The following is a 24463-nucleotide window of genomic DNA, read 5'->3' as shown; positions in this document are numbered from 1 at the left end:
TATGATCACTGTTCCCTTTTCATAGTTATACCTTGTTTCTACAATACACACACACACACACACACACACACACACACACACACTGCATCTGATGCTCACAAGGTCAAAGTTACATAGTTAACATTTCTGGACACTTTTGCCCTTCAGGTTCTATTTCTACTCACTTGACCTCCTGCCCATTCATTTTATTCAATTCAGTAAACATTTAGTTAGGAACATCTTAAAGCCCTCCAGGAGCAGATCTGCCACATTGTATGTTTACGTGGACTTAAAGAGAATATGAGGATTTGGAGGATTTGGGTGATGAAAGACTTTTCTTAATTTAAACTTGGCAACATACTTTCCCATCCTCATACCTTCTTGTTAAATGTGTCCCCTTATGACTGCCATGGTGTTGCATGTCTGCTCAGTTTGTGGGAACTCCATACCACATCTATTCCTGCCTGCTACCAGGGGACCAGCGTTTGGAACAAGACTGCTGGTCCAGAACTAAGTAATGTGGGAGCCTGTCCTTTCTCCTATATTTTGCATTGTCTTGAATATACCCTCTTGTTTCATTTTGCTGGTATCTACAATTTGACCCGCATACGTCTGAAAACAGAATTCTATTTTTTCTAAGACTAACCTTACCAAGCTCAGACATAGTAGTAAAGAAATCTCCTTTTTGACTACTTCAGTGACATATCTTAATATGAAAGCATTTAGCACCATGCCTGACAAGTGCGGGATGCTCAGTACTTTCGTTTCCTCTCCCCTCTACCCTTTCTCCCTATTTTTATTTATTTGTGTTGCTTTTTGGTGTTTTGGTTGATATTGTTGCATCAGCTCACATCCATTTGATAGATCCATGATAGATAGATAGACTTTTTTATCTATAGACAGACTATCTATAGACTAGATCTTCCTTTCCTTTCCTGTCCTGTCCTATCCTGTCCTGTCCTGTCCTGTCCTGTCCTTTCCCCCTTGATTCTCTTTATATATATATTTCTCACATTGGATTCTTGATATATGGTTTCTTTAATTTTCACATATAATTTTTGTTTATTTATTTATTGAAAGCCATTTTATCCAAGTGATTGTGCTTAATTATGGGAGATACAAGCCAGGATAAGATAAAATCCTCAGCATAGGAGAGTCTGGTACAGGAGATGCACAAATAAAGACGCCAAAACATGTGATGTGCCCTTTGGGAACATCTAGGGTGTTTGAGAGCTAGGGCTTGACTCTGGATTTGGGGCTGGAAAAAATTTTACAGAGGAAGTGACCTGGAGAGGCCAAATGCTACGAACATGGTTTTAGAGCCACGTTTTTGGTTGAGTTTGTATCATAGCTTCACACTAACTAGCTGTGTGACCTTGGGTAAGTTATTTAACCCCTCTGTGCCTCAGTTTTCTCATCTGTAAAGGGGAGATTATAATAGCATTACCTTGTAGATGTTGTTACCAGTGTTGAATGTTATTATGTATATATCTCATTTAGAATAGCACTTGCCTTTTAGAAGCACTTGATAGATATTAGCCATTGTCATTATTATTATTTCTATAATTATTTTCATAGTTATTCTTTAAGCTGATTCATGAAGAATGTTATTTAAAGAAACATTCCTGGCAGAGGATATAATTTAATTGGTGTTACTTTGAATATAATAACCCCTCCACTATATTTTCTAAGTGGATATTGTTAATGCAGAGAGAAATGATCAATATTTTTATACTTATATTTTACATGTATTTTGTAATCTTCTACCTAGTCTATATGGTAGGTGGAAAATAAGACTTTTTATTTTATTTTTTTTATGTTTTTGGAATTTTTTAGGTCTACAATTATATCATCTGGAAATTATGATCATTCTTTTTTCTAATGCATACATTTCTTCCTTTCTAAAATATCTTATTATACTGCTTTGAATTTCTAGAACAATGTTAAGTAGTAGTTGTGATAGCTAAGATCCTTATTTTTAACCTAATACTAATGTGAATATTTTATCTGCTTTACTTATAAATTTTATGTTGCCTATTAGTTTTAGATCCTTATTCCTAGTTCACTGGCATTTTTTAAAAAATTAGAGTCCAGAGTGCTCATCATTACACTATGGAATCTCTATTTTTTTTGAAAATTAGAAGTGGATGTTAAATATTATCCTCTATTGAGATTCCATTTTGATATATTTATTTGAGGACTTAATTGAATTATTTTGCATTTCTGGATCAAGTTATCTTTAATTATACTTTTAAAAATATGATTCTGAGTTTGAATTACTAATACGTTAATTTGGGTTTTGCATACATATACATGCATGAGATTGCTCTCAAATTTTTTCCTGAATGAGTTTGTACTCAGGGATTTAGGTGGTTTTATAGCATGGTGATGCTAACTTTGGAAAATAGATCTTCCTGGAGATGTTAAATGTTCTACCACTGTCCAGCATCTTTAGAAAGATGCCAAGTTCCCTTTCCTATGATCATTCTTTTAATCATTTTTCCTTTATATTTGTTGTAATTAAATTTTATCCTCTATGAACTCCTTTGAATTTTCCCAACTTTCAGAAGATTGATTTTGTCTTTTTCCTCAACAGAATTGGTAAAGGCTTTATTTTCCACTTTATTATTTTACTTCTTTTTAGTTGTAAATCCTATCTACTCTAATGAGCCACTTTCTCTCCTTTGTAATTATATGCTGGATTCCTATAGAAGTATCCACCAATGCTGAATTCTTTTAAAACAGTGTAAGATGTTTTTAGATAGTCTCAGGGTCTATCTTCATTGGTGTCTCTTTAAGTTACTTCTGTGCTAATTCCTTTTTTGCTAAGAAGAAACTTCAGTGATTTTCCCAAACCCTTTCACTTTTCTTTTGAGCAAGGGATGTAGTAGGTGTTGAGGTATGGAGTATATACCATGATCTTCTTTTTGCCAATCTAGAACTCAGATTGTTTGGACAGTAATTCACAACTGCATTTCTATGTGTCTTTCCTTTCTGACAAGGAGAAGCGAGATAATGGGATAGTTTAGACTTGAATTTTGGAGTCAGCATATAACAGATTTGAATTCAAGTTCCCCCAATCACTATGTATGTGACTTTGAGCAAGTCACTTAAGCTTTTTACAGCTTAGTTTCATCATTAGTAAAATGAGACACTAATCACTACCATTCTAGATCACTATTAAATGAGCAAACACAAAATAAGTAACACTATGGCTAGCACATAAGTGCTAAAAAAAGGTACTAATGTAATTGATATTCAATTATGATTAACATATTCTTATATAAAAATTGCATCCGGTTCATCACCCTTCAAAACCCATAGTCTGGATCTAGTTGTCTGGATTATCTGAACTGTAGATAATCTGTACATTCCTGCCTTGTACATTCGTACCTTTTTTTGAGTTTCTTCAATTTCTGCCTTCTGTGTTTCTCTCACTACTGCAGTGTGCTTTGGTAGAAAATACTCATGACACAGCAGACCTGGGCTCTACTTTTACCAGGGTCATTGGCTCACTGTCTGACCTTGGGTCAGTAAATCTTTTTATCATTTATTATAATAACTGCCAATTACTTAGCATCACTTTACCTCTGATGCCTTATATAAGGTTTTATTTACTCCTCACAATCAGTTTTAGGAAGATACTTTCGTTTCTCAAATGAAGAAATAGAAACTCAAAGGTATTGGGTAATTTGCCCGGGAGCTAACTTGATGTGTGGTTTTTCTGGGGCATAAAGGTGCAGATTTTCTATAAGGAACTTAAACAAATAAACAAGTAAAAACCAAATAACCTCATTAAAAATGGGCAAAGGACATGAACAGATACTTCTCAAAAGAGGACATACAAGCAGCCAGCAAACCTGAAAAAATGCTCGTCATCACTAATCATCAGAGAAATGCCACTCAAAACCACAATGGGATACCAACTCACACCAGTCAGAATGGCTTCTGTTAAGAAGTAAAAAAAAATAAATAACAGATCTGGGTGAGGCCGCAGAGAAAAGGGAATGCTTATATACTGTCGGTAGGAATGTGAATTAGTTCAGCCACTATAAAGAGCAGTTTGGAGATTTCTCAGAGAACTGAGAGTTGAACTACCATGCAACCCAGCAATTCCATTACTGGGTATATATCCAAAGAAAAATAAATCATTTTCCCAAAGACACATGCACTTGTATGTTCATCGCAGTGCTATTCACGGTAGCAAAGACGTGGAATCAACCCAGGTGACCATCAACAGTGGATTGGATAAAGAAAAGAAAATGTGGTACATATGCACCATGGAGTACTATATAGCCATAAAAAACAAAACAATGAAAGCATGTCCTTTGAAGCAACATGGATACAGCTGGAAACCATTATCCTAAGTGAACTATGCAGAAACAGAAAACCAAATACCACATGTTCTCACTTATGAGTGGAAGCTGAACATTGGGTACAATGGTTATAAACATAGAATCAGTAGACACTGCAGAATGTAAGATCAGGGACGGCAGGAGTGAAGGTTAATAAAAGCTACCTGTTGGGTACTATGCTCACTACCTGAGTGATGGATCCATTCATAGGCCAAGCTTCAGGATCACGCAATATACCCCTTCCAAACCTGAACATGTACCCCCGATTCTAAAATAAGAATTGGGAACAAAAAAGGTGCAGATTTTTACCTACTCTACTGCTCAAAGTTGTGAGACCCAAGTTCAGGTGAAGTTCTTTCATAAACTGTGGACTATGATGTCAATGGAACAGCTCTCTCAGCTCAGTTTTTTCTCTCCCGGCCACCACCCTGTCATCCCTATACCTTCTGACTTGTGGATTGTACAGTGAGCCACTTATCCTCATTCCCTCTGGGTTTTCACGTCCTTTGTTTCCCTCCATTCTCTCCCTTCCTTTTCTTCATTCTGTAGCATTTCCAGAGAGCTGCTTCTTGGAGCTCTTATTCTATATCCCCTTTCCTTAACCAGAGAGAGCTCTCTCCTCTGCCTGATGTTTTCTATTTCAGTTGATCTCTTTTGTGTTTGATACCATTTTTTAAATTGTGTTCATAGCTTAATTGAAGGCAGACAGTTCTACATTTCCTCTTTGTGTTTATAAAAGCTTGGTTTGAAAAAGGGCAGTGCAGGATGTATAGGAGGTAAGAAAGAAAAGAACAGAAACCACTGGGAAGGGCTGCTATGTTCCATCTTCAAAGAAAGTGGAGCTGGGATTAGTCCAATTGTTTGACAATTGCAAGGGAGTCATAGTACCATAGTTTGGACAAAACCTGACTTTTTATTGCCAAAAAAATATAAGATAGAGATGGAGGTAAATGTGAATAATTCAAAGTAATGTTTAAACTTTCAGGATATTTCACCTTCTCTGGAATTAGAGATTTATGCTAGTAAAGAGTTAGGGAGGAATTTGAAATGTTTATGTTACCAGAGTGTAAAAAACATTGTCCAGTTGTTTATCTAATCTTTCATTGGGCTTGCTTTTAAAAACACGTTTAGATTTGAAGTAGCCTGGGAAAAATAAACTGTTCCAGGCCATAACTTGATGCCCCAGTGGATATAACATGGATCCTTTTTCATTCGTTTTGAGAAATTTCCCAAGCAGACAGATGTCTTTATACCTTCCTTTGCAGTTTCTTCATCCACAAATAACTATTATCAAGAACTGGAATTACAAGTGCTCTGTTATTTCTTTTTAACTTTGATTCCTACAGAAATTACTACTGAGATCTTATTTATTCTCTGGGGTGGACATTTTGTTGTTGTACCTATTCAATCTCACAAATTCTCCATGTGTTTTCATCCAGTGAAATTCATTTCCTAAAGATTTGTATCAGCTAAAGCAAATAACTTTTTGAGAACCTTTTTTGGTTCACAGAGCAGCCAGGTCTACTGGGGGAGTAGAAAGAAGAGATTCTATACTGTGTTCTGTTGTAACTGCTTTCCAACCTCCCAGTGGAAAAGGCAGATAATGTTATGTAAAAATTAGAATTGATTTTGGTTTCCGTTGCTTCCTCCTAATCTCTCAGCCTAAATTCATTCATTTAAGTCGACAACTAAATATCATGTGCGTATTGTGTGCCAAGCGCTGTTCCAAGACTTAGGATACTGTAGCCACCAAATTAGACAGAGATCCCTGCCATTTTGGAACTCTTATTCTCACAAGTGAAGACAATAAGCAATAAGCATGATAAATAAGTGAACTATGTATGTGAGAAAGTAGTAAGTGCTAATGTTAAGTGTTACAGAAAAAGAAAATGTGTGTCAGAAAAGGGGTGGGGGCCACATGGTTATAATTTCAAATTGGGTGGTCAGGGTAGGCTTTGTTCACAAGGCAATTTTTGAAGAAAGACTTGAAGAAGGTGAGGGAATTATTCATGCAGAAATCAGAGGGACGAATGTTTCAGGTAAAGGGAATGGTCAGCACCATCCCTAAAGTGGGAACGGGCCTGGTGTGTTCCAGGGACAGCAAGGAGGACAGTGAGGCAGTGTGGTAGGAGAGGAGGCTGGAGGGACCAGATCATGTGCAGCCTTTGTACAGACATTTGCTCATTTGCTTTTCCTCTGGGTGAAATGGGGAAAACCATTTTGAATGAAGGAATGACATGACTTTACCTTTTAAAATGATCACGGGTTACTCTTTTGAGAATAGACTATAGTGGGGGTCAGAGGTAAAAATGGGCAGTCCAATTTAAGGGTTACTGAGAGAAGCAATTTAGCAATACAGTAATTCCCCCTTATCCATGGAGGATGTGTTCTGAGACTCCCAGTGGTTGCCGGAAACTGCAGATAGTACTGAACCCTGTACTATGAAAAAATGCTGTGTTTTCCTATACAATAACAGGCAGGTAGCATATGCAGCATGGATGTGCTGAACAAAGGGATGAGTTACGTCCCAGGCAGAATGGAGAAGGATGACCCAGGATATCATCACACTACCCAAAACAGAGTGCAATTTAAAACTTGTGAATTATTTCTGGAATTTTTTATTTAATGTTTCAGACTGTGGTTGATTGCAGGTAACTTAAACTACAGACAGCAAAACTGCAGATTACTGTAATTCAGGTTAGAGATGATGATAGATTGTACCAAAGTGGTAGTAGTGGTGAGAAATGGTCTTATTCTGGATATATTTCAAATGTAGAAACAATAGAATTTCCTAACAGAATGGACATGGTATGTGAGAGGAAGAAGGGAATTTAGAATGACTCTAGTAGTTTTGGCTCGAGACACTGAAAGGATGGAGTTGAGATGGGGAAGGCTGTGGGGTGAGATAGGAAAGGTTTGTGGAGAAGGATAAGAGTAAAGTTTGGGACATGTTGAGTTTGAGATGCTGTTAGAGATCTAAGTGGAGATATTAAGTAAGAAGTTGGGTATGAGTCTGGGATTCAGGAGAGAAATCTGGGCTGGAGTTACAAAATTAGGAGTTGTCAGCCTGAAAATGTTACTTTAAAGCCAGAAGACTGGATAAAATCACCAAGGGAGTAAGTTTAGAAGAGAAATGAGGACCAAAAACTGAGTGCTGGATATTGTAACTTTTAGGAAGTTTGGGAGAAGAGGAGGAACCAGCAAAGAATACTGAAAAAGAGCCTGCAGCGAGGTAACAGGAGCAGTAGAATGTGGTATCCTAGAAGTCAGGCAAAAAAAAGTTTCAAGGAAGACTGAATGATCAGCTGTGTCAAATGCTGCTCACAGATCAAGTCAGCTGAGAGGTGAAAATTAGCCCATTGTTGGAACCATGTGAAGATCATTGTGATCTTGGGCAGCTTCTGTAGAGTGGCAGAGGCAAAAGCTAGACTGGGATGGCTGTGTGAGAGAAAGGAAAAAAGAAGAGTTGTAAAGAGCATATATAGAGAACTCTTTAGAGAAGCTTTGCTGCTAAGAGGAGCAAAGAAACGGAAGAAAATGCTGGCATGAAAGTGGGGTCAAGAGATAGTAAATTTTTCTTGATTTGATGTGTATTGTTGTCCTATATTATTGATCTGGACCCTAATCTTTGTTCTTTCTTTACCAAGCTGTTATTTCTTACTGGCCACTGTTTTTTGTTTTGTTTTGTTTTGTTTTTTACCAGATCAGACAACCAATTAAGGTTTTATTTGACTATTTAACCCAACTATTGGTGTTCCTAGATAGCTATAGTTGCTGCTCTGTCTTCCTAAAATTTACTACCCTTTGTACCTTCAGTTCCCCACTCATCTTACATGAGAATCTCAGGCTTAGACTAGAATAATTTGGCAGTATAGGGCAAAAATGATGCTGATGTTGTAAATGCTTATTATTATAACACTTGTGTATCATTTACTATGAGTCAGGCACCATTTGAAGTGCTTTACATCCATTTACTCATTTAATCTTTACAATACCCTATGAACTAGGTATAATTATTATCTGCATTTTACAGATAAGGAAATTGAAGCAGAGAAAGATCAAGTAACTAGTTTTTCTTTTTTAAAAAAAAACTAATAATCGTGGAGCTGGGATTAAAATTCTGACAGTTTAGCTCCAGAGACCATGTTTTTGAAGCAACTGGAGAATTTTAAGAGCAGGCAGTTAGCTAGAGAGATTTCATTTTACATAATATAGGAATTTGCTAGAGTGAATGGGTTATGTTTTTGGAGAAACAGGATAGAATACAGGAGCTGATTGGTCATTTCCTTAGATTTACTAGCCTATACATTAGTGGGCTGTGCTCAGCCCACAATCCTGGAAGGATGTGGTGGAACATTCTTAAATGATGACTTTTTTTTTAAGGCTGTATTTCCTTAAGTTTCATGAATTCCTTTTTAAGTCAACAAGTAAATATTAAGCACCTACTTTTTGCATAAGAGGAAAAAAATTTAACTCCTTCCCTCTATATGTTTATTTTCCTGTGGGAAGCTGATTTGTTTATCACGCAGGCTATAGAATCATTTGGAAACTAAAATAGAAAGGGCTTTGCATGTGAACATAATATTTTACTATTTTTTAAAAGGATCCTTAAAATTTCTATGTCTTTAGAGATGAGGTGTGAACTAAATGATTCTTTGTTAAGTGTTATTTCTTAGAGCACTGGTGAGCAGTTGCCACTGAATCCTTCATTAATAATCCCTTCCTTTTCCAGAAGGACTTGCCAACACCCATAAAGTATTCACTGGGAGAATTAAAGTCATATAAAAATAATTGGTGTTTGCTTCCTTCAAGGCATACATTTAAATACATTGCTGTATTTCTCTGTTCCTTGGCTGCCTCCTGTGTTTAGTAACACTAGATCAGCAGACTTCCTCTTTCAAGGTTCAGCTTCTGGCCATTACAATTTCCTATGAGAAAGCAAACCTACCACTGTTTTACCCTTTTATCTTAATATTTCATCCATTTGTGTCATATTATCTTGTGGGTTTTCATTTCTCAGTAGTAATAGCACTGCTGGTAAATAGAAAACAATGAATGTGATTATGTACCCCCTGGCCGTCATCGCCACCATCATCATCATCATCATCATCATCATTTGAGCCCTTTAAAAATTCCTATTGTAATCTCAGAGGAGTGGTTATCTATGATAGTAGACTATCTGTGGTTTCATTTTAAAAGGGATGTGTACGGTATTTTCATGTGAATTACTTTTAATGCCTTGGTGACAATTTTGCCATTCACCACTGAGTTCAGCTATGAACATTCCACCACTGGTCTACTTACTCCATCCTCAACTTTTTTACCTGAGCATTTTTTAGAAAGTCATATATAAATTTATGCTGTATTCGTGGCCTGCAGTTTCATGTGTATTTGGCTGTAACTTGTAATGACTAACATATATTGGGAGTTAGAACTGAAAATAATAGCTAACATTTACTGGGAGCCTTTCTCTGTGCCAGGCATTGTGATAGGCCCATTACAAGCATCTAATTTAATCCTAATCTCTCAGAAAGCACAGGCTATATTTTCTGCATTGAAAGGAAAGGGAATGAAGGCCCAGACTTTGACTTTGCTCAAGATACATGATACTTGCCATGTCATGTCCCCTTTCAGAGTGTCCCTTTCTATGATCAATGGTTTAGTTTGCCACTCTGTGTATATTTCTTTTTTTCTTTAAAATATGACATTGTTTAATGGGCTGTTAAACAAATAAATCGCTAGATGGTAGAGTTGCCTGGGAATGAGTCCTGAGTGTTTCTTCAGTTTCCTTGTCCTATGTGGAAGGATATGATAAAATAGGCATACTCCAGAGTTATTGTGTTCTTTTCTCTCTTCTCTCAACCTGTTTCCAAGCCAGTGACCCAGCTGGACTCTCAGTTTCCTAATCACCACCTAGACTCTGTCATTATTAAAAAAAACACAATTTGGTCAAGATTATGGCTTTTAATTGGGATGTGGAAAGAAACTCAAGTTGAAGAAATGTTGCCAGGATCATTGGGGAATGAATAGCCACTTGATGCAAGAGGGAAAGCTGTGAAGAACACTAGCTCTCTTATTATGTGGTGTCCAGGCAAAGGGGAGTTATGCTTTTATGATTTCATTTCATTTCATTTTTTTGAGAAATTATTATTGCAGAACCATTGGCTTCCTTTCTTTCTCAACTGTAGCTGTAATGTTTTATTTGTGCATGTGTACTTTTGAGAGAGTATTGGTCTCTGAAGAGGGAGTTAGAAAAGGAAAGTATTTGAAATGGAAATATCTTAAAATTATGTCTCTTTCCAATTGTACATTGGACTTCTTTAGGATTTAGAAACAAAATGGAAATTAAAAAAATCACAAACACCTTCTTTTCGAACTAGAAAACATCGTACTGTATAGTGAAGAGTTAGCTGAAAGACAGTAGATCTTACATTTCATTGCAGAGTGTTCCAGACATTGATCAGATGGCAAGGAAAAGCAAATATTAACTTTCTTTTCCTCCCCACCTTCTCACAATGGCTGGGCAATACTTTTGTATTCCTGTTTGGAGGATTTAATGGCCTTGTTAACATGTGTAAAAACATTGTGATTGAAGACTTTAACAAAATAGTGAGTAGAAGTTTTTTTTGTTTTGTTTTGTTTTGTTTTTTTAGGTTCCATGTTTATGTTCTTAGTGGGTGTGTGTCTTTCCTAGTGCTCTAGGTTAAGAACTAAATGTGTTAGAAAAACAGATGTAATGCAAATAAATAGAAGAGTTCTCATTTCCTTCAGTGAACAGAGCTCCGAGTTCCTGAGCAGTAATTTTACAGTACCTTCTCGCCATATCAGAAGAATTTGTGCTGGCCCCAGCTGCTTTTCTCTGAGTTTCGTTGTATCATAACTGATTAACGATCGATAGGGCCAGACAGCAATTCACCTACATATGGTAGGGGGTCGCAATGCACCAACATAGTGTAGAGACCGCTCTTGCCAACAATTAATTGGGGAATTCACTTTATGAAGCCCTGTTTACAGACTGACATCTGGAGAAATTCTTAACCTGGATCCATTCCAATCTGTAGGATTTATGGACTGTGCTTGCATTTTTGTAAATAGAACTCTTTTTCTACTTAGTACATTCTGTTTACATAATTATCAATGGATGAAAATGGCTATGTTTCTGTAATTTCTTAATTCTCTCCACCAAGTGAGCCTAAATTCTAACCAGCAATCCAGCTAAAAGAATACTTGGACACTTATCATTATTCAAGTTGTGGAAACATCTTAATACCAGGAGCACCCTGCTCTCTTAAATCCCGACTCTCTGACTTGAGCCCTTATACCCTAAGGGACTTAGTGTTCAGCCTTTACGGGGGTTTTAAAACTTGTTGAGACACATGCTGGTCCTCTTAAAATGTATTAGACTCCCTTTTATTCACACACTGTGTCACTGCTGTGGGGTGTGAAATGGAAATATTTTCAAACATGGGTACATGCGTAGTCTTAAACACACTTTCAGTTCCCACCACGTTGTGGGGATCAAAGTTGGTTATTAGGCAGCGGAACTGAGCTCCATACATTTTGCGGGGCATCCTATTGGACACACGCTACAGTGACCTTCACCTGCCCCTTTGCAGCTAAACACAGTTGTCTCTGTCAATGTGGTCAGCATTGTTTCTGCAAAAACGGGGAGAAAGAAAAGTCATGGGATGGATTTACAAGGAACGTAGAAAACTGAATATCATATGTTGGCACTGGAAACCTAAGACTATATAGAAAGGCATTTTCTTCTGCTGCTTTGCTGAGTTTGAAACTGTAAAATTACACCTGGTTAAGGGGGTTTTGCCTCTGCATGACAACACAGTGAAGAGTAGAGTAGAAATGGAAATGAGAGAGAAATGGATGTAAGTCCTCCAGTCTTACCTAGAGAGCAGCAGCAGCATTGAATGGTGTCAACCTGATTCACCATGCTGTGTTAAGAGCACAGTAAGCAAAATGTTCCATTCCCAAGGGCTTTACTTCCAAGATGTGCTTTGATGAGGTCTGTGCCTATTGTATTTATTAACAGTCTCCTATATGTATGTTATTCTGGAAAATGTCTGCTCAGTGAGTGCCTTTGAAAACCCAGTTTCATAAGACCACACATCTACAACCATTTCATCTTGGACAAACCTGATAAAAACAAGCAATGGGGAAAGGATTTCCTATTTAATAAATGGTGCTGGGAAAACTGGCTAGCCATACGCAGAAAACTGAAACTGGACCCCTTCCTTAGACCTTATATAAAAATTAACTCAAGATGGATTAAAGACTTAAATGTAAAAACCAAAACCATAAAAATCCTAGAAGAAAGCCTAGGCAATACCATTCAAGACATAGGCATGGGCAAAGACTTCATGACAAAACTGCCAAAAGCAATTGCAACAAAAGCCAAAATGGACAAATGGGATTTAATTAAACTAAAGAGCTTCTGCGCAGCAAAAGAAACTATCATCGGAGTAACAGGCAGTGTACAGAATAGGAGAAAATTTTTGCAATCTACCCATCTGACAAAGGTCTAATATCCAGAATCTACAAGGAACTTAAATTTATAAGAAAAAAACAACCCCATCAAAAAGTGGGCAAAGGATACAGACACTTCTCAAAAGAAGACATTTATGCAGCCAACAAACATGAAAAAAAGCTCAACATCACTGATCATTAGAGAAATGCAAATCAAAACCACAATGAGATACCATCTTACACCAGTCAGAATGGCAATTATTAAAAAGTCAGGAGACAATAGATGCTGGTGAGGCTGTGGAGAAATAGGAACGCTTTTACACTGTTGGTGGGAATGTAAATGAGTTCAACCATTGTGGAAGACAGTGTGGCAATTCCTTAAGAATCTAGAACCACAAATGCCATTTGACCCAGAAATCTCATTACTGGGTATATACCCAAAGGAATATAAATCATTCCACTGTAAAGACATACACACACATATTTATTGCAGCACTATTTACAATAGCAAAGACATGAAACCAACCCAAAGCCCATCAATGATAGCCTGAATAAAGAAAATGTGGTACATACACACCATGGAATACTATTCAGCTATAAAAATGAATGGGATCATGTCCTTTGCAGGGACATAGATGAAGCTGGAAGCCATCATCCTCAGGAAACTAACACAGGAACAGAAAACCAAACACCACATGTTCTCACTCATAAGTGGGAGTTGAACAATGAGAACACATGGACACAAGGAGGGGAACAATACACACTGGGGCCAGTCATGGGGTTGGAGGCAAGGGGAGGGAGAGCATTAGGACAAATAGCTAATGCACATGGAGCTTAAAACCTAGATGGCAGGTTGATAGGTGCAGCAAACCACCATGGCACACATATACCTTTGTAACAAACCTGCATATTCTGCACTTGTATCCTGGAACTTAAAATAAAAAAAAAAAAATCCCAACAATTTCACAGAAATGTTGGCTTTCCAAGATAGCCCCTGAGCGCAGAACAGAAACACACACACACACACAAACACACACACACACACATTGATATATGTGTGTGTGTGACTATTGATATATATAATTTTATATATATATATAATTAGTCAAAAAAATTCCCACCATCATAGCTTTACCAATTGGGTGCTCTTGAGGAAAATTAAGTCCAAGTGAGGGCAGACTGAGCCCTTTGGTCTGAAGTCCAGTGTGGAAGAAGAGAGGTCATGGAGGATGGATCAGAGGAAGTGCAGTCCCACTTTTTCTCCATAACTCTTTGCATTTTGTCTCCATTGTAGCCCTTGTGTAAGTCCTTGTCAGTGTTTATCCATGATTCTTCCTCGCTATACCTCCTATTCTGGTTTACGTTCTTCTAACTGCTAATATATTTTGTATGATTTACTATTTTGTCATTTACACCTTTTGTAAATCACCTCTAATGTCTTGTGTAGAAGTACATACACAGAAAGATAAAATATGTTATGATCCATTCTTTCTCCTCCCCTTTGCTTTTCATCCTGTCTCCCTCTCTCCTGCCCATCCCCCTTCCTTCTATTCTTCCATTTTGCCAAAAAGTTTCTAAATACTCAGCCAGTATTGCTACACAAGCATACAGCAGATGCCTAGCTTTTTATAGCTTACATTCTCCTTGGGCTAGAAAAAAATATTTGAAACAACTGGAAAAACTAACAGAGTAGAGAATTATCAGAAAATTTACACAAGTCTATGTACCTATGTGCATATATATGAATCATCTCTCTCTCTCTCTGTCACACACACACACACACACACACACACACACAGAGTAAAATTTCTCCAAATGAATATATTTATAGAGTCTCTGAGTCTGACGGAAGCTTCACATTTAAGATAGTGTGATATTCTTTTCAAAGGACCCATTCCTCACACTGCACATGAATTATAAACCATTGAAATGAAATCTCAAAAAAACACTTTATTCATCAAGTAAATCTTGATCAAAAGAAAAATGTCACTGGTGTATATTTTTGAGGTTTCTGCTGTTTTTAATTCTTAGTGGCAGTTCAGGTCATGCAAACAGAAGATTCTTTGGCAAGTCAGAACAAGGTCTGTGGTCATTTGTGATTCTCTTAATGTGTCTCCTTGTCTGATTCCTCTTAAATATATGAAGAAAAAATAAGAAAAGATTTTCTCCTCTATGAAGGAGTGGGACACTCTCATCCAATATCCAGTTTATTACAAAGGTCACTATTGCAAGAAAATAAACCAGCAAAGTCTTCAAATATACCCACAGAACAGCTTGCCAGCCCTCTGGATTTTCTATATCACTGAAAGGAAGGACTAGTTAGGACAGCCAACTCACAAGCAAATCCATTAAGATCTTCCTGGAAAAAAAAAATGTGTTATTGAGAAAGCCCTAGTGCGATAGGAAGGAGGGGAACCTGCACTAGCTCTGGGACATTTGCGGCATCAGTTCCCCTTTCTGAGCCTCTGTCTTGATATCTACTATATGAAAGTGATTAAACCTAAAGCTACAGTTCTTTGATTCCACAAAAAAATGGTGCAGAAAGTGCATGTATACAAAAAAAACAATAGAAGGCAGGAGGTGATAAAATGCACGTTGTGCTGAACGTGATGCTAGGTTTACATGATCTCATGGCATGCTCACAGTCGGCCTCAGCATCACCCCCTCTTTAAAGATGGGGCAACTGATGATCTACCTCGGGTTCTACAGCTAGGTGCAGCTCGGTCCACTACTGTGGTAACTTGAACTCCACTGTCCAAGACTTAAGCCTTGTTCTTTGCCTTCTCTCCTTCAGGGGCCTCTCTGTTCACTGCCCACTTGGCTTCACTTTTGATAGAGGAAAAGAGAAACTCCTGGAGACAGTTGTAAAATATTGGAAACTCTAAGAGTTAATGGGAAAAAAAAACCTTCTTTAAAAAAATTTCCCCAGTGTAATCATAAGAAGGACATCAGACAAATTCCAATAGAAAAGTATCATGCAATATACCTGACCAGTACTCCTCAAAACTGTCAAGGCTATCGAAAACAAAGTCTGAGAAATTATCTCGACCAAGAAGAGCCAAAGGAGACGTGACAGTGAATGTGATGAAGTATTCTGGATAGCATCCTGAAAAAGACAAAGGAGATTAAGTAAAAATGAAAAAATCTGAAGAAACTATGGACTTTAGTTAATAATAATGTATCAATATTGGTTCATTAGTTGTAACACATGTACCACACTAATGAAAGATATTAATAGGGGAAGCTATGCAAAGGATATATAGGAATTCTCTGTACTATCTGATAAATTTTTCTGCACATCTGAAACTATTCTAAAAAGTAAAATCTATTAGAGAAAAAATTTTTTACCGTTACCCAACAAGAAAGAACATTTGTCACAGTTGGGCAAAAACTATGCTTTTAAACTCATGATAATAACACCATAGGATATTCTGGTAGTAATATTGTAAGATAAGACATCTGGCAGTGTTAAATGCCTCTAGGAAGTTTGAAAATTACGATACTTTATGCAGAGAAGCTTTCCATGAGCCTTAGATTAGGCCAGGGTTGCCAAACTACTTATGGCCCACAGGCCAAACCTCTCCCAACACCTGTTTTAGTAAATAAAGTTTTATTGGAACACAGCCAGTGCTCATTCACATTTATGTATTGACTATGGCTGCTTTTGCACTATGACAGCAAAATGGAATAGTGGTACCAGAGACCAGATGGCCCACAGAGCCTAAAAAATATTTACTATCTGGCCAACCCCCTGGTTTAGGCTATTTGAATTACAAAGTAGGTTTTGAGGCAAGCTAGCTAAGAGGCCCAATTCACTTGGGGTAGAATCAAATATTGGAACCCAGCAGATCAAGTAGCAGGAGAGATATTAGGCAGGGCTTGAGTAAAATAGATTAGCCGCCTCCCTAGGTGGCCATCTGGTTAAGGTTTTCAGGCGCTTTTCTCTTTGCTGGAGAGCTGTCTTTGGCCCCTGAGATATATCAGTTTGTTTGAAACCTACCCTGCCAAACCCCCACCTTAGGGACTTTATCTTGACGTGTTTATCCTACTCTTCTTTTGGTGTTCCTGACTTTGGCCTGAAAATAGTCAGGACTTAAGTTGTGTTTCAGTGTGCCAGGCACTATGCACATTCATCTCTCTCCCTTATGAAGCAGGGCTACATTAGTCTCTTAGAAGATGTGGAAACTGAGACAGATTTTAGTGAAATAACTTGCTCAAGAAGGTCACTTAACTAGTAAATGCGGAGCCATGAATCCAGATTTCAAAGCATAACCTTAACCTCCCTATACCATCCCCACTGTCAGTGCTAGAACTGGCTTACACTAGCTAGTGAGAACCAATTGCTGAATTTTTAGAAATTTTGTGAGTCAATTGTTAAATATGTAGGCATTATTAAAAATTGTATAAACTTACAATGAAATAAATCATATTAAAAACAAAGATAATACACTCAAAACTCTTCCTAATTATTTTACTGTGTTTTACTATTATGTAGTCCCTTGAGGTTATTTACGTCTACGGAATCTGTATGGTGAAAATACTAGATAATAGTGTGCTACTACACATCTCTGCCAAGCCGTACATTTGGTGATTTGAAATTGGCCGTAGTGGGAGTATTCATCCTGCAGAGATGAGTGAACACTATAGATTGGGGCTTTCCTCTTTTTTCCTGGAAAGCCAGCTATTCCACATTTACCAGCATACCACTGCTTACCTTGCATTCCAATTTTGATCTCTGGTATTCCAGATGACAGTCACATTTGCTTCTGCTTCACTTCCTATCTTAATCTTTGAACTCTACCTCTTCCAGTTAACTCTATGATAGCAAGCTGCAGAGAGGGCCTAGGCTCCTTTTGTTGTTGTTTTTTGTTTGTTTTTCTGACAATGGCTAGAAATATCTTAGTGTAATTCACCTGCTGATAAAATATGTTCCACTTTTTGAGGAGGAAGTGCAGCCATTTTATAATTTGCTTTTGAATGTGGAAACAGGCTAGAGGATAGCTTGAAATACCTAAAAATCCTAGAGTTGTGTTATCTTTATAAATATAGGGCAAATTCCTATTTGTTCAAAATTTTAAGTGAGATTTTCTACTTAAATAAATTTTTGGCTGGCTAATGATTGCTATATGTATGAATATGTTATCAATGTGGAAAAGTCAAATTTTTACAGCAAGGTTTGGTTAACACAAAGGGCCATATACATAATTTGATTGTCAGCAGTTCAGTCATAGGCCCCATAATAAAGTGCCTCAAAGACATTCTTTTTAACATCCATTGGTGTAGTCTCCAATTTATAAACGGTTGGTTCTATGCTGATTGTTTGAAATTCATTATATGTGCTTCATATTTTATAATTTCACGAGTTTGGTTTCCAGATTAGTCCAGAAAAGTTTTTAAAGCAATAACTTAATTGTAATAGGGCTCGATAATAAAACTATTACATATTAACAGCAATATTCCATTGTGGAAATGCATCTAGAGTTCTGACTCAAGATGCCAGATTCCCTTAATTATATTCCACCTAGCAGTGGTGAGGGGAACCTAGACATCCTGCGTTGGTGGGAGAGAGAGATTGTTCTGAACACCATGACCACTAGAGAGAGAGCCGCCACATCTAGTCACTAGATGTGTGACTAGAAAGAATGAACATAAGTTGTGAAAGCCCATTTTGTTGCCACAAGGAGTTTGCTGGTATTTGAACCTTAGATAAATAGGAATTTGCTGTATTATTATTTTTAACCCTAATTCTATATATCACATTAATTAAGTTAGATCATATCTTATAGTTAGTGCTACTCAAAGTATGGCCAGAAGACTGGCATCTGTCTGCAAACTTTTTGTTACCTGACGTTCACAAAGTGTTGAGAAACTTTTGTAGCAATTGAAAGGGCGTTTTTATAACTGTCGAACCTAATTCTAAAAGATGAAAGCTGATGTCTTATTCATTTAATTTTTCTACTAGTTCTTTTTATTCATTTCTATTACATTTTACAAAAGTATTGGTTTAGATAGATTGGAAATTTGAAAAGCAAGTTTTTTTTTAAGAAGCATTTCTGCATCTGTTGAAATGATCATATAGTTGTTGTTCTTTATTCTACTACTGTGGTTTATCTCATTTTTAGTTTTCTGTATGTTGAACTATCCTTGTATCCCAGGGGTAAATCCTACTTGATCACGGGAATGATATTTTTAATAAAATGTTAAATTTGGTTTGCTAAAAAAAAAAAAAAAAAAAGAAGCATCGCTGTAAACTATAGAGAGCCGGGTTGCAGTGGTGTAGCAACTTGTGTAAGCCTTAGCAAATAACATAATCTCTTGGTTTTATTTAACAAATTGAAACTTTCTAGCAGGCCTGACTCTGCATATCTAAGTCAGAGATGCAAGAAATGTAAAATTTATATTTTCTTTAATGGCAAGAGGGTAAGGAATTCAGTCTCAGTTATTATTGCCCACCCTTGCCATACCCTACTGCATCTAGGAAGGCTTATACATGGGGCTCAGAAAATGAGGACACAATAGCTACCCACAGCCTCGATGCCTGAGCCATCAGTGGAGTCAACTCCAGGGCTCCCTGTGGCTAAGGCTGGGGCTCCTGGTGCCCAGTCCTTCCGTGTCCCATGCCTCCTTCTCTGGATGATGTCTTGTTACCTTGGGCTGTGGGCTGCTGCCTCTGAGCCAACCCGCGTACCAGCTGCCTCTTACTCTCTGTTTCGTCTCTTCAGGGAGCCCTGGCTATGGAAAACCAAAGCTGGAAAGAAAAGTATTTCCAGGCTACTTTTATTCATGGGGGCCCCATTACAAACTTCCCTGGAGGCGAGGAGGCACAAAATGGCCTGGGATAACATTGTAGGAAAAGGGGCAGGGGGAGGGCCAGTAGAAGAAAAGCACATTACTATCAATACGTTTACCCTTGCGAAATGCAGGCACTGAGCCCTTTGTGACAGCGTTATTTGAGGATGGAGCGAGTTACTGTACTGAAAATGCAAGGTAGAGTGCTCAGCACACAGTAGGTCCATGGGATTTTAAGTCTTCTGCCCTCCTCAAGGTGAGATGCTTGCCTGATTTCCAGGCCAGAAGCCTGCAGTTCTGCTTGTCCTTGCCTGCGGGCTCATTTGTGTCACACCTGCCGTTGTGTTTGGATGACTTCCTCCAGCTGCAGCTTTTCTTCCCCTTCTCCTTTTATGGGATGGACTCTAAGCCAAGGGTACTTCATCTGGCATCCTTGGAACCCAGGCTTCATTTCCATGGATGACCTCAGAGAGCTTCAGTTTGTTTGGAAGTTTTATATTTTATCTATATTCTTTTATTTGCTTACCCTTAAATTTTTAACAAATATATATTTTTTCCTAGCAAAAGTATCAGATATACTCATCTGTTGTTTCTTAGCAGATGTCAATTTAGTAGGTGTGGGATGGGGCCTGAGATTCTGCATTTCTGACAGGCTCCCAGGTGATTCCTGTTTGGCTGGTGTGATCTCATTACATGAGCAAGGCCAAAGAGGCCTTCCGAGTTTGTGGACTTACCTCCCATTGCCCATTAGGCCATGAGCTGCCATTTTCTTTTTGCAAGATACGCAGTCGTCAGAAGCAGCATCTGAAATCCGTATAATTACATGTTTCCATGCCACAGCCCCTTGATCTCCCAGTGTCTTGACTTCTGTGTGCACATCATCCTAGTTAAGCATGGGTGAAAGCATAAGTAATTGCACACCAGGGGCTATTACCATCCCGTTCACCTCCAGCTATGGAGCCCCTAGTGCTTTCAGATGGGTGGCCAGTTTAACTTCAAAATTCCATTGTGAAGACCTGCTTTTTGTTATAGAACTACTCCCAGTATCAATGATTTTCTCAAGAGGACAGAGCCTGGGGCAAGGATTAAAATGATGGCTGTTTGAGAACACAAACTCAAGGAAGGGAGGGTGGGGACAAAGGGCAGCAACCAAGGGAATATATGAGGCCATGCAGAGTGGTGCTGTCTGCACCTGGGAGTGCCTCTTTCCAAGAACCATGAAGAGGCTGAGCAGGTGCAGCTACACAGCACACAGCCCTTTTTTTGGAGGCTTACAGAAGAGAACTAATCATCCAGCATATTCCTAGTTGGTGGGAGCAGAGGGGGAGTTCTCTGCTCAGCTTCGGCTTCTTTTCTTTTCTTATGATGCACCCGCAGGATGCCAGAGCCCACCACCATTGTTCTTCCCAAGCTGGAAGTGGCAGACACTCTGGGTGTGCAGTTGGGCGGCTACAGGAGGCATCCAAAGAAAGGGGGGCTGGCGCCAGGCATGGTGGCTCACGCCTGTAATCCCAGCATTTTGGGAGGCTGAGGCAAGCCGGTCATCTGAGGTTGGAAGTTTGAGACCAGCCTGACCAACGTGGAGAAACCCCATCTCTACTAAAAATACAAAATTCATCGGGCATGGTGGTGCATGCCTGTAATCCCAGCTACTCATGAAGGCTGAGGCAGGAGAATCACTTGAACGGAGGTTGCGGTGAGCCGAGTTCACGCCGTTGCACTCCAGCCTGGGCAACAAGAGCGAAACTGTGTCTCAAAAAAGAAAGAAAGAAAGAAAGAAAGGTGGGTGGCATTCCCAGGACAAGCGGCTGGTCAGCCCTTGCTGTGGGTGTGGAGTCTGAGGAGGTGCATGCGATCTGTGCCCACTATAGCACCTGAGGGTTAGAGCACCAGGACAGGGCACCTTGCCGTCTCTGTATGCGGGGTAGGGCAAAGAGAAGAGAGGAAATTATGTTCATTGTTGATAATCTATAGCAACTGGCTTTTCCTTTTGAGCCCACACGATAGAGAACTAGGAAGTCTTCTATTTCTGTTTTGTCAAAATACTGAGTCAGCTGGAATGAAAGGGACACTAATTTATCAGTGGAGACCTGCCTCTCCCCAAGCACGTGGCAGCTGTCATAACCGCTCATCAAACTTGCTCTCATCTGTTGGCTGGGGGACGTCTCTTCCTTGCTCCTGAAGTTGTCTTGTGTGTGAAAGCAGCTGCATGAGTACAGCATTCCTGGCCTCCCCCGCCTCCCTCTGTCTCAGGGATGGAGAAGTGACTTTTCTGCCTTTTTTTTTTCAGGGTTCTGTTCAGCAGGGAACACATCCCTTCTTTCTGCTCTTCCCTGTCATTAGTCTTCCAGGTCTCCCTCCAGCCCCTGCCACCACTGCATATACCCTTTGCCTTTTTACTCAATTGGATGAGTGTAAAGAAGGAGAAGAAGAGAACTGGCTTTTTGGGCCTCTCCAAAGGTCTCAGCTCCACCGTGTGACGAGACTGGAGTTCTGTGACACTGGCAAATTACTGAATCTCATGAGACCTCAGTTTTCTTATAAAATGAGAATAATAATAATATCTATTTCATGGTGTAGTGTGTAGGAATTAAGTGAGATAATATGGGCAGGATTTCTAGCCCTTAGAAAGTACTCAATAATGATAGTTCTTGTTACTGTGATCTACAGGCTTTGGAGAGATTAAAAATAAGCCTGGTTCTCCTTCTGGGTAAGGCCCTTGTCATTTTCGGGTATGGCTGGGCAAGTTCCATTGCATTGATGGATAATTCTAATGTTTTCTATTCAGGGAATCTCTGAGGATAGCTCTAATTCTTATTTTATGAGTGTGGAAATGTGTTTCTCTCATTTCCCTCAGCATCGATTTCTGTTTCAGAGTTGATGCAGAGGCGTGGATAGTAAGGTGTGTTTTCCTTCAAACCTGGGATCTTGCCACTTCCCTCTCATTTGAATGATGTGGTTTTGAAATCAGTGCTGCTGATACCCTCTCTTTCCTCAGAATGATGTGAGCTTCATAAACCCCCTCATGCATAAAACCAAACTTGAGAGCTGAGGCTTTGGACTCTGTGTGTGAGAAGCCTCAGAAAAAGAAATCACACTTCATTAACAAGAAGAATGGCTTTGGAAAAAAGCATGTACAGTATACAAAAAGTTAGTACATTTCCAGGAAATGATGGCAAATCAGTCAAATCAAGTTGCAGATGTAGTCAGGAAATTCTCTCATGATTGTGAGTTTCCCATACAAGATTTTGGTGGATAAAGTCAAATGAGTTATACCCAGTACTTCAAAAGCACAGCCGTGCCAGCTCATCCTCAAGTCACCTTTGGATTGAAATCTTCCACAGTGCTGTTCATGACTTTGCTGTTGAATTACAAAGTGTTTGTGTCTGTGCTGTAAGGTGTTGGGATTCAGGAATAGAATCAAATTCCAGACAAATACCACCACAACCACCGTCCCAGAACACCAGCAACCTTTCTCTTTGCTCAAGGAAGGCTTCTTTCCCTCATGGTTCACGTGCTTTGCTTCTCTTTATAGTTTCTGATGCTCTCGTATTAAAGGGAATTCCTGCTGAGGGGCCTTTATATTCTGAATATCACATATGCTATAGGTTTTGTCCTTTCTGACTTTAAAAAGGATAAATTTAAAGACAATACTGTTGCTGCTGTTGCCAAGTCATAATCAGTATAATATGTCTTTAGGGGCAGTAACTCATTCCCAGTATTCTCACCAAAAAGAAACATTTAAGGTTATTCTTTTCAGGCCACTCCCGAAGATTGTTGTCACGTCATTTATTATCTTTATGATCAGTGTGTTCCTAAGCTATGATTGCTGTGTAGAGAGGCAGATTTTCTACACATTGCTTAAAATATTGTTTGTGTTTTTCAACTAGGTGGTTGTACTACAATCCCAGAGTCAGACCTAGAAGAAAGATCAGTAGAACAAGACTCTACAGAACTGTTTACCAACCAGAGACATCTCACTGCAGAGACACCCAGGCCTGGTAAGAGAATGGGTGGCCTTCACAAGTGTTAGTTAAGTCGGAAGCAGTGACAATCTGGTCAGTTTTTGTCATACCAGAGAGCGTTCCACAAAGCTGCTTGTTTTCCAATTTCTTCATTCTTCCCCTTAGCATTGGTGCAGCTGAATTTGATCCTTTGTGTATTCCTGTCACTATTCAGACCTTTTCTCTCTCTTTCTCTCTTATTCTCTTTTTTTCCAGAAGTTTCACCTCTCCAAGGAGTCTCGGAATAATTCAAGTAGAGTTGTTTGGTTGAGAGGAACATCCCCGTCTCAAGGCTGAACCTGTGTGAACCTCATGCCAAGCACAGATATAGGGCTAGCGCAGGTGCTTCCTAAAGCTTACCCTCCTGGAGATGACACTGCATAGAGAGGGGGGTTGGGACTTTTTACTTCACTAGGAGGACTTGTAACACCATAGGGAAGTCAGCTGAAACTTGTCTTGTTTTGCCAGGAAAGGAAGTAGTTGCCTTTGGTCATCCATGTGCTAATAGTCACAGAATACAGTGAGATGACATAGTTTTGGGATAGATTTTATAATGCAAAGATTCAGATCCAAAATAATTTCAACCCCATTTTTTCACAGAATTCTTACATAGTAAATGTATGAAGTTTAATAAAGCATCTCATTGTCAAACAATATCTTGGATTTTATTTATAATTAGAGGGATTTATGAGTGATTGCTCTACATTATTTCTTCAAAGGAAAGGAAAGGAATTGAAGACTTTGCTACTCTCTGGTAAGACTTGAATGTGATTATTTTATAAATAAAAGAACCACTATGAAACTTTCATATGATTTGTTCTATTAAGCTAAATGTGGAAGAAGGGAAGTTTTCTA

The 24463-nt window shown here is 38.7% G+C and overlaps 1 protein-coding gene across 6 annotated transcripts in view; it reads left to right on the top strand.

Moving 5' to 3' along the window:
• The window catches only part of BBS9 (Bardet-Biedl syndrome 9), a 483026-nt gene extending 458764 nt beyond the window's left edge, over positions 1–24262 (top strand). For all 6 annotated transcript variants that reach the window (XM_054559335.2, XM_024250181.3, XM_024250180.3 and 3 more), the window contains 2 exons: positions 23495–23605; positions 23825–24262. In XM_054559335.2, the coding sequence (XP_054415310.1) occupies positions 23495–23605; positions 23825–23856 (143 nt within the window). In that variant the 3' untranslated portion in view covers positions 23857–24262. The remainder of the gene's footprint in view (positions 1–23494; positions 23606–23824) is intronic.
• The last annotated feature ends 201 nt before the right edge of the window (positions 24263–24463 follow it).

Source organism: Pongo abelii, chromosome 6, assembly GCF_028885655.2.
Source record: "Pongo abelii isolate AG06213 chromosome 6, NHGRI_mPonAbe1-v2.0_pri, whole genome shotgun sequence".
NCBI lineage: Eukaryota > Metazoa > Chordata > Mammalia > Primates > Hominidae > Pongo > Pongo abelii.
The sequence above is the reverse complement of the archived record's forward strand: the minus strand, read 5'-3'. Positions and strand labels throughout refer to the sequence as shown.